The sequence below is a fragment of the Cricetulus griseus genome, chromosome X, assembly GCF_003668045.3.
Source record: "Cricetulus griseus strain 17A/GY chromosome X, alternate assembly CriGri-PICRH-1.0, whole genome shotgun sequence".
NCBI lineage: Eukaryota > Metazoa > Chordata > Mammalia > Rodentia > Cricetidae > Cricetulus > Cricetulus griseus.
This window is the reverse complement of record NC_048604.1, coordinates 113661082-113675315: the sequence shown is the minus strand read 5'-3', so window position 1 is coordinate 113675315 and position 14234 is coordinate 113661082. Positions and strand designations below refer to the sequence as shown.

Below are 14234 nucleotides of genomic sequence, written 5' to 3'. Positions count from 1 at the left end.
AGTCTTTAATCCAGGCTTCCCTGGAAATCATGGCAATCCTCCTGTCCCCATCCCCCGAAGTGTTTAGTTTATATGTATAAACCACATCATTTGGGTTATTTTTCCTAATTTTGAAACCCTCTAAAGGTTGGTTAAAATTACAGAAATGGGAACAAATTAGCAATTAATGAAGAAATACTTGTTTGAAGAAATCCACTGGAGTCAAATTCAGAGCAAATACAGAAAAACACAGCTATCAGAGAAAAACCGTAGCTAGGTATTGTAGTTCAGTCATAGCATGTGTGAAGTTCTGAATTCTACCTTTAGCATCATGCCTGCCCCCAAATACTGATGGAGAGAAAGGTTCAGCACCAAATTTTGCAGAAAGGGGTGTGTTCTAGAGGAACAGAATCAATACAATGAATAATATGCATTTAAAGGGGATTTATTAGATTGGCTTACAGGGCAAAGTCTGGTTAGTCCAATAATGGCTGTCTCACATCTGACAGGCTAAGAATCTGGTATTTGCTCAGTCCAGGAGGCTAAGCTGGTATCTCAGGAGTTCCAGTCTGGCTTTGAAAGCCTGGGGAATTCCTGGAGAGCTACTGGTCTTTAGTCTATGTCTGAAGAAGCTGGGTCCAGTATGAAGTAATGAGCAGTTGAAACATCAGAACAGATGAACTTGTCAGCCACAGTGAAGGCAAACAGACAAAAAGCCAAATTTTCTTTTTCCATGTCCTAATGTGGGCTGCTACCAGAGGGTACCACCCACACTTAGGGTGAATTTTCCAACTTCAAATAATCTTAGCAAGAAAATTCCTCACAGAACTGCCCAGAGGCTTGTCTTTTAGTTGATTCTAGGTCCAGATCAAATTGACAACCAAGATAACAATGGTTAATGATGTGTAACAGGGAATGTGGTTTATAACAGGAGAAGTCATGATTTAAGCCATCACCCTTGATTGTAGCAGTGGTATGTATTTTTTTTAATTTCTGTTTAGATTTTATGTCTTATGTTATCTGTGTGAGTGATTTGTCTGCATGTGTGTACATGTACCTCATCCATGCTTGGTTCCCACACAGGTGAGAAGGCATTGGCTCCCCTGAAACTAGAGGAATAGATGGTTGTGAACCACCATGTGGGTGCTAAAAACCTAACTGAGGTCCTCTGCAAGCATCAGTGTTCTTACCCACATAGTGATCTGTCCAGCCCTAACTGTTATATATTGTGTGTACCTGTCTGTGGGCCTGTCTGCTGCAAATTAAATAGTAGTGAGTTTATAATGCATAGTGTGAGCACTTTGAGAAATAATAGGCTTCGAAAGTGAAATAAGCCCTGAAGTTGGCAATTTTACCATGCAATTATTTGTATTTACCACAATGAAAAAGAAAAATATGTCAGGGGCTAATTGTGCATTGTGATGATCCCAGTGTTTGTCTTTCTACACAGGAGCCATGGATAACAGAGGCTTTCAGCAGGGGAGTTTTAGTAGCTTCCAGAGCAGCTCTAGTGATGAAGACTTGATGGACATCCCAGGGACTGCTATGGATTTCTCCATGAGAGATGATGTGCCTCCTTTAGATCGAGAAATAGAAGGTATCATTCTTGCTAGTTTTAAAAATAGTTGTAATTTGTAAACAGCAGGCACACAACCTTGCAACTTTTAATATATTGTTGTAACTAACACCAATGATGGGATATGGAATTGTTTTGACCCCTAGAAAAATTCCTTCTTGCTATTCCTTTGCTTTTAGACCTCTGTCCTCCCTAGTCTTTGATATCACTGATCTTTTCTTTTGAGGATATATTACTAATGGAATGGGGGTATGGAGAGGGTGGGGCATGCATGGGTCATGGTGTGCATATATAGAGAGGGCAAAGGATGACTTGACAGAGGATAACTTATACAGTTCTTCTCTCACATCATGTAGGTTCTATGGATAGAACTCCATTGTGTAAATGTACCACATTTTCTTTATCCATTCTACTGTGGAGGTCCATCTAGGTTGTTTCAGTTTCTGGCTATTATAAATAGAGAAGCAATGAACATAGTTGAACAAGTGTCTTTGTGGTAAGATGAAGCATCCTTTGGGTATATGCCCCAGAGTAGTATTGCTGGATTTTGAGGTAGACAGATTCCAGTTTTCCTGAGGAGTCACCACATTGATTTCCACAGTGGCTGCATGAGTTTTCATTCCCACAAGCAATAGAGGAGTGTTCCTCTAGCTCTGCATCCTCGTCAGCATTACCTATCACTTGTGGTTTTGATCTTAGCCATTCTGACAGGTAAAAGATGGAATCTCAGAGTTATTTTGATTTGTATTTCCCTGATGGCTAAGGATGTTGAGCATTTCATTAAGTGCTACTCACCCATTTGAGATTCTTCTGTTGTGAACTCTGTTTATATCTGTACCCCATTTTCCTCCATTTTTTATTTAAATTAGAAACAAGATTGTTTTACATGTCAATCCAAGTTCCCTCTCCCTCCCCTTCTCCCCTGCTCCCCACTAACACCCTACCTATCCCATACCCTTTTTGCTCCCCAGGGAGGGTGAGGTCTTCCATGGGGGGTCTTCAGGGTCTGTCCTATCCTTTGGGATAGGACCTAGGCCAACCCCCATGTGTCTAGGCTGAGGGAGTATCGCTCTATATGAAATGGGCTCCCAAAGTCCATTCCTATGCTAGGGATAAGTACTGATCCACTACAAGAGGCCCCATAGATTTCCAAAGTCTCCTCACTGACATATTCATGGGGTCTGGATGAGTCCCATGCTGGTTTCCCAGCTATCAGTCTGGGGGCCAAGAGCCCCCGCCTTGTTCAAGTCAGCTGTTTATGTGGGTTTCCCCAGCCTGGTCTTGTCCACTTTGTTCATCACTCTTCCTCCTCTGCAACTGGATTCCAGTTCAATTCAGTGTTTAGCTGTTGGTATTTGCTTCTACTTCCATCAGCTGCTGGATGAAGGCTCTAGGATGGCAAAAAAAAAAAAATCTCATTATCAGGGGAGGGCATTTAAGGTAGCCTCTCCACTGTTGCTTAGATTGTTAGTTGGTATCATCCTTGTGGATCTCTGGACATTTCCCTAGTGCCTGATTTCTCTTTAAACCTATACTGGCTCCCTCTCTGATGGTATCTCTTATCTTGCTCTCCTCTATTCTTCTCCCTACACAACCTTCAAGAAGCTAGTTTCCAAAACATCAGATAATCCAATTAAAAAGTGGGGTACAGAACTAATAGAGAATTCTCAACAGAGGAATCTAAAATGGTTGAAAGACACATAAGAAAGCGCCAACATCCTTAGCCATCAAGGAAATGCAAGTCAAAACAACTCTGAGATACCATCTCACTCCAGTTAGAATGGCTAAAATCAAAAACACCAATGATAACTTATGCTGGAGAGGATGTGGAGAGAGGAGAACAGTCTTCCACCACTGGTGGAAATGCAAACTTGTACAGCCACTTTGGAAATCAGTATGGCGATTCCTCAGGAAAATGGGAATCAGTCTACCACAAGATCCAGCAATCCCTCTGTACCCCATTTTTAAATTGGATTATTTTGTTTTTGATATCTAGTTTATTTATTTCTGAGTTCTTTGTAAATGTGTATATTAGTCCTCTATTGATGTGAAGTTGGTAAAAAAGATATTTTCCCTTTCTGCAGGCTGCCATTTTGTCCTATTGACAGTATATTTTGCCTTACATAAGCTTTTCAATTTCATGAGGTCCATTTATTAATTATTGATCTTAGCACCTGTGCTATCTGTGTTCTGTTCAGGAAGTTGTCTCCTGTGCCAATGAGTTCAACACCATTTGTCACTTTCTCTTCTATTAGGTTTAGTGTATCTGGTTTTGTGTTGTAGTGATATATTACTTATGATTTAATAAAGTTTGCCTGAGGATTCAAAAAGCAAAATCACCCCAAAATTATAGAAGTCAGGCAGTGGCAACACCCCTTTAATCTCAGCAGCCAGAAGCTAGGAGGTGTTGGTACATACCTTTAATTCTAGGACTCAGGAGTAAAAGATAGACGGATCTCTTTAAGTTCAAGGCCACTCAGGGATACACCCTGGGATACAGTAACAGATCACATGTCTTTAATCACAGCACTAGAGGGCTATAAAAGATAGAAGCAAGATCTTCAGTAGAGTGGAGTCATTCGTTTTCTGGCCACACTGAGAAGAGGCAGCAGTTTGAGACTTGGTAAAGAGCTTGTGCATGTATCAGCCCTTTTAACCTTAGGTGAGTGCTAGTGACTGGCTGCTGTGCTTTTCTGATATTGATGCTTGAAGTTTGAACCCCGATATCAGTCTCTGGGTCTTTTATTTATTCATGTTAGATTAAGTCAAGTTTTTTGATCCACTTGAACTTGAATTTTATACAGAATGAGGTCAATTTGCATCTAGTTTGACCAGCACCATAAGATGCTGTCTCTTTCCAGTGTGTATTTCTGGCTTCTTTATCAAAAATCATGTGTCTGTAGGTGTAAGGGTGTGTCTCAGTCTTCAGTTTGATTCCATTGATGAATGTCTCTGTTTCTATACCAATTCCATGCTGTTTTTATTAATATAGTTTTTTAGTACAACTTGAAATCAGGGATGGTGACACCTAGCTGTCCTGGTTTTCTGAGTGTCTGTGTTTTCATATAAAGTTGAGAATTGTACTTTCAAGATTTTGGAAGAATTGTGTTGGAATTTTGACAGGGACTCCATTGAATCTGTTGATTGTTTTTAGTAAGATAGTTTAAAGTTGTTAATCTGGATTTTATCTCTCTCTGCCTTTTAGTTTGTTTGGATAAGGGTTTGTCAATCTTACTGATTTTTCTCAAAGAGCCAACTTTGTTTCATTGATTCTTTTATTTTGCTTGTTGTTTGCTTTTATTAATTTCAGCCCCAAGTTTGATTATTTCTTGCTGTTTACTCATTTTGGGTGTGATTTCTTCTTTTTGTTACAGAACTTTCAGGTGTGTTAAGCTGCTAGTATGCAGTCTCCCAGATTTTAGTTTTGTTTTGCTTTGTAGGCACTAGTGCTATGAATTTGCCTCTTAAAACCACTTTTGTTGTGTCCCACAAGTTTGGGTATGCTGTGTATTCATTTTCATTCAATTCTAGAAAGTCTTAAATTTTTCTCTTAACTTAAATATTGACCCATTTTTCATCCAGTAGAGAGTTGTTCAGTTTCCATGATTTTGTAAGCTTCCTGTTGTTTCTCTTGTTGTTGATTTACAGCTTTAATCTGTGGTGGTCAGGTAGAATGAAGGGAGTTATTTCAATTTTCTTGTATCTCTTGAGACTTGCATGTGGTCAATTTTGGAGAATGTTCCATGAAGTTTAGAGAAGGTGTATTCTTTTGTGTTTGGGTGAAATGTTCTGTTAATATCTGTTAGGTCCGTTTGGTTTGTAACATGAGTTACCACTGGCATTTCTCTGTTTAGTTTCTGTCTATGTGACCTGTCTATTGGAGAGAGTTGGGTATTGAAGTCTCCCATTCTTAGTGTATGAGGAGCAATATGTGATTTAAGCTGTTTCTTTTACAAACTTGGATACTCTTGTATTAGTGGCATAGAGTTAAGAATTGCAATATCAGCCAGGTGTTGGTGGTTCATGCCTTTAATCCCAGCACTCAGGAGGCAGAGGCAGGTGGATCTCTGTGAGTTCGAGGCCAGCCTGGTCTACAGAGAGAGTTCCAGGACAACCTCCAAAGCAATACAGAGAAACCCTGTCTCAGAAAAAAAAAGAATTGCATTGTCCTCTTGGATTTTTCCTTTGATTGGTATGTAGTGTCCTTAGCTATGTCTTCTAATTAGTTTTGGTTTGAAGTTCATTTTGTCATAAATTAAAATGGCTTCACCAGATTCTTAGCTACTTTTGCTTGGAATATCCTATTCCTTTTTTTAACCTTGAGGTGATGTCTATCCTTGATGTTATGGTGTGTTTCTAGTCTTTGTCTTTTTATTGGGGAAGTAGGAGTATTGATGCTGAGAAATATCAATGACCAATTGATTCCTATTTGTTATTGTTGTTGTTGTTGTTGGTGTGTGTGTGTGTGTGTGTGTGTGTGTGTGTGTGTGTGTGTGTGTGTGTGTTTTCCTTTTAACTTTGCTGCTCTGGGATTATTTATTCCCTGTGTTTTCTTGGATGTAATTAACCTCTTTAGATTGGAGTTTACCTTCTAACACCTTCTGTAGTACTAGATTTGTAGATAGGTACTGCCTTAATTTCATTTTGTTTTGGAATGTCTTATGTTATCTATGGTGATTGAAATTTTTGCTGGGTGTAGTAGTCTGGGCTTGCATCTCTGATCTCTTAGAGTCTGTAGCACATCTGTCTAGGACATTTTGGTTTATAGAGTCTCTATTAAGAAGTTAGGTATAATTTTAATAGGTCCGCCTTTATGTGTTACTTGGTCTTTTTCCTTTTCTCTTTTCATATTCTTTCTTTGCTCTGTATGTCTAGTGCTTTGATTATTGTGGGTCAATGGGGACTTATCTGGACAAATCTTTAGTTTTCTATATGCTTCTTATGCTTTGATAGGCATTTCCTTCTTTAGATTAGAGAAATTTTGTTCTGTGATTTTGATGAAAATGTTTTCTGGTCTTTTTGAGCTGTGTTTCTCCTTCCTCTATGCCTATTATTCTTAGATTTGGTCTTTACATAGTGTCCCAGGGGTTTTGAATGGTTTGTGCCAGGACTTTTTTAAATTTAACACTTTCTTTGACCAAGGTACCCATTTCTTGTATTGTGTCTACAATGCCTCAGATTGTCTCTATCTCTCTTCTTGAAGCTTATCTCTGTGGTTTCTCTCCTAGTTCCTAAGTTTTTTTATTTTCAGAATTCCCTCAGTTTGGTTTTCTTTGGTTCTATTTTCCCTTTCAGGTCTTAAATGGTTTTATTCATTTCCTTCCACTATTTGTACGTGTGTGTGTGTGTGTGTGTGTGTGTGTGTGTGTGTGTGTGTGTGTGTGACTAATTTGGTTTTTTTCGTTTGTTGTTGTTTTGAGACACTAGCTTTGGAGCCTGTCCTGGAACTGTGTAGCCCAGGCTGGCCTCGGATTTACAGAGATCAACTAGTCTCTGCCTCCTGAGTGCTGGGATTAAAGGCATGTAACCACCACCACCCAACTACTCTTTATGTTTTTATGGATTTCTTTAAGGAATTTATTCATTTCCACATTAAAGGCCTTTATCATAGTCATAAAAGCTGTTTATGGTCTTTTTGTTGCGCTACAACTATATTGGAATACTCAGGGCCTGCTATGGTAGGGTTGCTGGGCTCTAGTGGAGACATTGTCCTGGCTGTTACTATGTTTTATGCTGGAGTCCAGGCATCTAGGATGGCTGGAAATTTACTGTGTAGCTATGGCTTGCGTTGAATTCCTTATCCTTCTGTCTCCCAAGTGCTAGCATTTCAGGTATTACCACATGCCTCGCTTACTTGAAAAAAATGAGATTTCTTTGGAGAGTTTTTAACCCATGGTTTAGAAGAAAGTGTGATGTATACTTTTCTAGGGATTGGGGTTGTGTGTGTGGGGGAGGGGGAGTTCAGTTCTTTTTCCATTGCTGTATTACAGTTTAATTTCATTATGTTAGGATTTATGGCAGTGTTGTATCTACTATTTGGGATAACTAGGTATCACAGGGGGCGAATTCCTATAGCGACTTTGTTTGTTTCCCCTCTTGATTCTGAGTTTGCCTCCATCTAGCTCCTTTAGAAATGATGTGTCTTGCAACTCTTTCACCTATAATTTACTCCTAGGGCACCAGAGCCCTTTTGTTGTGTTGCTATAGTCTGAGGAATAAGGCAACATCACAATCAGGCTAATTGTTACTGTTTTACTGGGACTGTGTCTTGCAGCGGTGACCTTCACAAGTTCTCCAAGTTACTTTCCCTGCCTTCTCTATGTCCTTTAGCATTCACAATCTACTTCCTTGAAGCCCTGGCCTTGCTGAGTATGTATTCCCCCTCAGGTGAAATTGGAAAGCCAGATGGGGGCTGGAATGGGAGGAATGCCCTTCCCCCAACCAGGAATAAGGTTTAGGCAAAGTATTTTCCCTCGGAGCGTATCTGTTGTGAAGAAATCTCTGGGTATGTTTCACAAGGATTACTCGTCCTCTCTCCTAGTCAAGGGCAGGAGATTTTTCTAGGATCTTCAGTATGAGAACTTGGTAAGGTTTCTGGAAATAGAGCTTTGGTGTGGGACTCCGGAGCCCTTGGGTTTCTCAGATTTATGCTAGTCCACACGGCTCCAGCAGTTCATCCAAGTTGCCATTTGAGTTTTCCTACCTGTTGTTGTTATTATGGCTCTAACCCGATTTATTCCAGGTAAGCAGATCTCAGCTGGGAATGTTTGGATAAGCTAGCTCTTCAGACTTGGGGGTGGTAGTTTCTTCAGTAGCCTCAGTTCTCTGATGGATCCAGGAAAAAAAAATAATCGATTTTTTGGTATTGTCCAGCATTTTTTTATTCTGTTTACTTGGAAAAACTGAATTTGAAAGTTCCATATTTATCATTATTTTTACTAAATTTGGGGGGGGGGTTGAGACTAGGTCTCATGCTATATAGCTCAGGTTAGCCACAAATTCACTATGTATAGCTTATGGTAGTCCTCATGCTTTACTGTCTGGGGTACTTGAAATATAGGCACAAGACATTACACCTAGCTGATTTTTTCAAGGGACTAAAGCTGGGACCTTTTACATGCTAGGCAGAACCTCTACCATTGGTATTAACCCCCGTCTCCCATTTATTTGTTCATGAGTAGTGAACTACCGCAGCAGTCGTTTGATAGTACTGAAATTGGTGAGTCTACCTTACCTTGTTCAATTTAGGGTAAATGGTAAATGAAAGGGGTATTGTAATGCTTCAGGGGCAGAGATCATTGCTGGTCAGTAGGTCCTCCAAATGTATCCTGTAGCCATGTTACCTATATGCTAGAAATGCTAGTTCCCAGTGAGGGACTAGGTTGCTCTAATCTTCATCAATGAGCTTATCTTTTCAATTCATGAATTTGCCAGTAGCACCTTCAGATAACTATTTTGAATTCCTCAAAAGATAAGGTCCTCTCAAAATATTTCTTAGTATGGTATGAATGACCAAACTAAAAACATGTCTGAAATAACAAAATGTGAAGCTCTAAGGCACCTGAAAACGAAATTGTAAGAGGCAGAGGCATTGGATAAATACAGTGAAACAGTGTTTCTTGGACATAGCAGGGAGGCTGCATATGTAAACTCACATTGGTTGTGACAGCATGCACAAGACCTAGTCAGACCAAATCCCAGCATGGAGCTGGGAGCTGGGCATGAAATCCCCACCCCTAGCCATGGGGCTGGTATCAACGGGAAACTGCTAAAAGAGGGAGAGACAGTTTTCTCGTAAATTGACCATGCTCTAGTGGAAGACCACACATCAAAGAAAATTTGAGCAGCACAAGGGAGGGTATATGGGGTGGGGGTGTGGAGGGATGAAAGGGGAGGGAAAAATGATGGAATTATCATCTTAAAAAAATAAAAGAAGGATACAAAGTTGAGTGGGTGCATTTTGCAAAAGTTGGGGGTGGTAAATGTGATTAAAACGCAGAAAACTCTTAAGGGAGAGAGAGAGAAAGAGTGAGAGAGTTATAAAAATAATATGTATACCTGATTTGTTTCAGTGATGGTAGATCTGTAAAAGCCACCAAGATTAAGGCAGTTGCCAAGGTTATACAGCTAATGCAGTGTGGAGCTACAATTATAATTTGTACCTTCTCAGTGCTGGTCGATATCCCTCAATCACAATGACCTCATTGACTAAGCCACCTTTATGTGAAGGCCATCCTTTTACTGTTCAAAGAAACTATCTCCTGATCTGTCTCTAAATACTCCAGTGGGCTGCCTTCTGGAACATGAGTCTGCTCTTTGCATGCCCTGCTGTCTCTATTCTTCTGTGTTACTATTTTTCTTTGTTTTGTTTTATCATTTTTTGACATAGGATTCTCTTAGTCCTGACTGTCCTGGAACTCAATCTGTAGACTGGGCTAGACTTGAACTCAGAGATCTGCCTGCCTCTCTCTGCCTCCTGGGTGCTAGTATTAAAGGTATGTGCCACCACCACCTAGCTACTATTTTTCTTTTAAAACTCATTTCTGCGGGCTCTGCAGAAGTAGCCCAGTTGTAGGTAGAACACTTGCCTGGTGTATGCAAGGCCATGGGTTTCACTTCCAGTACTTAAAATACATAAATTCAATTTCTATAATCAACGAAAATAATATCTATTTCAGTACCATGAGGAAATCTCTGTCTTCTTCCTACTCCAGATATAGCTGCTAACAGGGATTAAATGTGACCGTTTCCATTCAGTTATTTCAGTAGCTAGTCATTTCTCTAGACTGATTGATTGTCTCTGTCTCTCCAGAGACAGGGTCTTACACTTAAACTTGTGGCAATCGTCGTGCCTCAGCTTTCCAAGTGCTGGGATTATAGGCATGCACCATCATGCCAGGCTCTCTATTTCTTTCTTTTTTTTTTTCTCCCTGTGGTAATCGGGACCAAATCGAGGGCCTTGAGCACACCAGGCACTCATCTACATCCCTAGGCCATACATATATTTTAAAAAGAAACAAACTATGATTTTTTTTGAGACAAGGTACTTTTGTGTAGCCTGAGCTGGCCTTAAAGTCATGATATTCCTCCTGCATCAAGCTTCCAAGTGCTAGGACCGGGGACCAGAGTTATCACACTGAAACCTACTTAGGCTTTTCAGATGAGTTTTATTCTCATAATATATCTGGGGAAGTTTTGTGTGTCAAAGCACATCAGTCCTATAGGACTGCACACTTGCATTTTTCCCAGGTTGCCACTACTCTAGACAGTACTGCAGTAGCACACATGCTGCTACACACAAGTACAACTGGCTTTAAGACTCTATGGTTTTCAGGGCAATTACATATGTGACTGTTTGTCTTCTCTTGTTTGCTTATGTTTTGTTTTTTTTTTTTTTTAGATAGCGTCTCATGTAGCCCAGGCTGCCATGAAACTTGCTATGTAGCTGAGTCTGGCCTTGAATGCCTTATCTTTCTGCTATTTTCTCCTAAATGCCACAATGACAGGAGAATGCCACCATGACCAGCCTTTTTTGTTTGTTTTTATGGCACTTACGTTGGGATCCAAAGCCTTGGTGTATACTAGCTTTAAGTGCTCTAGCACTGACCACTATCCCCAGCTATGGTGTTTTTCCATACATGATATTTCATTTTTTTTTCCTGTAGATTTAGGATGGGTTTCCTGACTGGTATTCTCTGTCTTGAGGTTTTTCTTCCCATCATAGAATTCATTGGCAATCTCTTCATTCCTACCTTTTTGATTTTTTAAAATATTGATAGGGAAAACCCAGTATAGACGTAATTAAAAGTTATTAGGCAGAGCCATGCTACCCAGAGGATTAGCTTGTGATTTGTAGTGTATATTTTAGGGCAGTTTCTCCCTATCTGTTACATTACCCACCCTTATGTCAGCCCTATAACTGTGTAACTTTGGGAATGAAGGAATAAAGAACCAGTAATGGAACAGGGTATTGTGTGTAATAGGCCTAGTGAAGCAGGCCTATAATCTCAAACAACTAAGGGAACTGAGGTGAGAACTGCTTGTGCTAACAGAAGGAGTTCAGAGTCATCTTAGACAGCTTAGTGAGATCTAGTCTCAAAATAAGTAGGCAACTGGCCTCACACACATGATGCCTTTATTTCATTTCTGCATTCGTTTGTGTGGCATCCCAGTTAGTAGAAACATGACGATAGCAATCCTTATGTTGTTTGTCCTGTCTTTGGCAATCAGCAATCTGGCTCTACTGGTAGTGTAACCATGTTGGGCCAGGAACTTCCAGATTGGTGCAGATATTAGGGGCAGGAGATACAGAAAATGTGACCCCTAACAAATGTGTATAGCTCTGGGGAATAGGGATGCATCTAGATGAGACAAAAGAAAGAGGGTAGCAGTACCAGAATTGATACTCATGCTTGTCCCTGGACTTCCCCTGTCTCTGTCTGTTATGCTTTACATTCTCATTTTCTTCTCATAATTCTCAAAGATCCTTTGAGTAGTATACATGTGAAATGTGCTAACAGTTCCATTAGCTGGTTCCCCATCACTCTTTTTTTTGTCTGCCTGTCTTCAGAGATAGGGTAAAGACTTTGGTCTTCCTTGTCTTTCCTACCTCTTCAATACTTGTCAGTTGTAAGCTGCGCTAGAACTAAATCAAAGCTGAGAATTTTTAAGTGAAGAGAGTACAGAGGTGAAGTCCAATAAAACTCAGATTGCTTGTCAAATATTCCATCTAGGGACACCAGCTGCTGGGCTGTGGGGAAGCTCAGGAGTTTCCAAGGGATGGTGAAGGGGACTCTTTGGGAAAGAGGTCATTTAGAGGCATAATGCTATTTTAGTTTTTAACAACTGGGATAGCGTATAGATGCACAGCAACAGAATAAATTACTCTGAATAAATATTGCAGGGTCCATCAACTATTTCAGAATATTATGTATTCTCTTCAGGGTTTAGATGGGAGGTCCAATTGGCTGACATGCTTTTTGGTCACTGCATTTGGGTAAATGAGAAAGCAAAATAGAAAGCAAAACGTGTTGTAGATGAGAACTGCAAATGTTGGCTAATTATTAGGGCTTTACCTGTAATGTGTTTGTAGGCATGTAGCTGAAGTGGAGTGTGAAAGAGCATATGTTATGAGAATCTTGCGTGATAGAACCAGTGGAAGAATGGAAAAGGGAAGTAGAAATGGTTCATAATAGGCCATTCACCGTTGAATGGAAATCCTTTAAATGGTCACAGGATGAGTAGCTTGTGCTAGGCATCGTGCTGAATTTGTATTTGTAGATGGAGTTCTTATACCTTTGTAAAAATGATAACATATCCCAATAAACCCAACAAACTCCTTTTTTAAAAGGACTGTTTGCAAGTTCTTTGATACATACCAATAACCTAGTCCCTTTCTTCGAGTGCTTATTTGGTATTGGAACAAGTGAGCCTCCTACAGCTTGTGATGTCCCTAAAACAACCCTTCAAGGTCTGCACATGAGGTTTTGTTCTCTCTCCTCCCTTCCTTGTGTTTTTGTTAGTGTTTAACTAGTTCATTTAATCAGTTACTATTCAGCCCCCTAGGTAAATTTCTAATGGTTTGTTGGTTGGGGATTGGAATAAACTAAATTTCTAATGGTTTGTTGGTTGGGGATTGGAATAAACATCATTTCCAAATTAGAGTTTCTATCCCTGCATTTAAAGGGGTTTTCTACTCTTAAACATAAGGCAGTTTTGTTGGTGGTGGTGGTATTGCAGGGGAGAAGCCAAGAAAAGGCCTTCTATTGCAAAAACTGGGTTCATAATTTCATTTGTATGCCTCCTTATTCAGGTGACGTGTCTCTAAAGACCCATTGCCGAGTCTTCAGACCTAAATATAACTAGCAGAGAGGCTCTTTCAAACTTGACTTCCTTTTTTCGGACTGCTTTACTGTATGTTTTCCCCAGACTCAAGCAAGGCAAATCAGTCTTTGAGGGATTTTTCTTTTATTATCATTTAGCTGGACTTTAACTTATATCATTTTGATAGAAAATCAAATTTCTGTATGTAACATTCACCATGCCATCAAATCTCCAGGTAAAATTTACTGTTTTTCACTTATTTGAGGCAAAAATCTAGGCTCACCTAACTATCCTAAATTTGGAATGTACACTTATTAATTTCACTCCACTTTCTTGTCAGTATGTGAATATACTAGATTGACTCATAACATACTGTTTTATAAAAAGGTGTTTGCATCCTGTTGCTTTAATTATGCCTTACTAGTTGCCACTGCTGCTCCTTTTGACCACTAAGTTTTATGAGTTTACTCTGTGCCTTACATTAAAAGCACTAGGTTGAGAAGTCAGCCAACACCCGTGGTTAATTGTCAGCCTCAGATACTTGATTGAAAGAGTTCACTCTACTTAATCCAGCTCCTCAAGGAAGCCTCGGGATAGCAGCATCATTGTCATCATTACCACCATATCTTAAATATGTTATATTTCCTATTCTAAAGCTTGTAGCAAATATTTTTAATTGCTTGTCCACAACTTGCCCTAAATGCTCCTTGAAAGGACGTCACTGCTGAAAGTTTTCAAAACATCACAGCAGGAGTCACAACTCGGAAGCTAGCAAATGATCTGGCTAGATCTGTGTTCCAGAAAGATAACTCTGCTTGGCTCTAAATATTTACTTTATTGTGTTTTTATCATATGA

The 14234-nt window shown here is 39.8% G+C and overlaps 1 protein-coding gene across 4 annotated transcripts in view; it reads left to right on the top strand.

Annotated features, from left to right (window-relative positions):
• Clcn5 (chloride voltage-gated channel 5) overlaps positions 1 to 14234 on the top strand; it is a 178560-nt gene that overhangs the window by 123519 nt on the left and 40807 nt on the right. For all 4 annotated transcript variants that reach the window (XM_035450135.1, XM_027433285.2, XM_027433283.2 and 1 more), the window contains one exon: positions 1430 to 1576. In XM_035450135.1, the coding sequence (XP_035306026.1) occupies positions 1430 to 1576 (147 nt within the window). The remainder of the gene's footprint in view (positions 1 to 1429; positions 1577 to 14234) is intronic.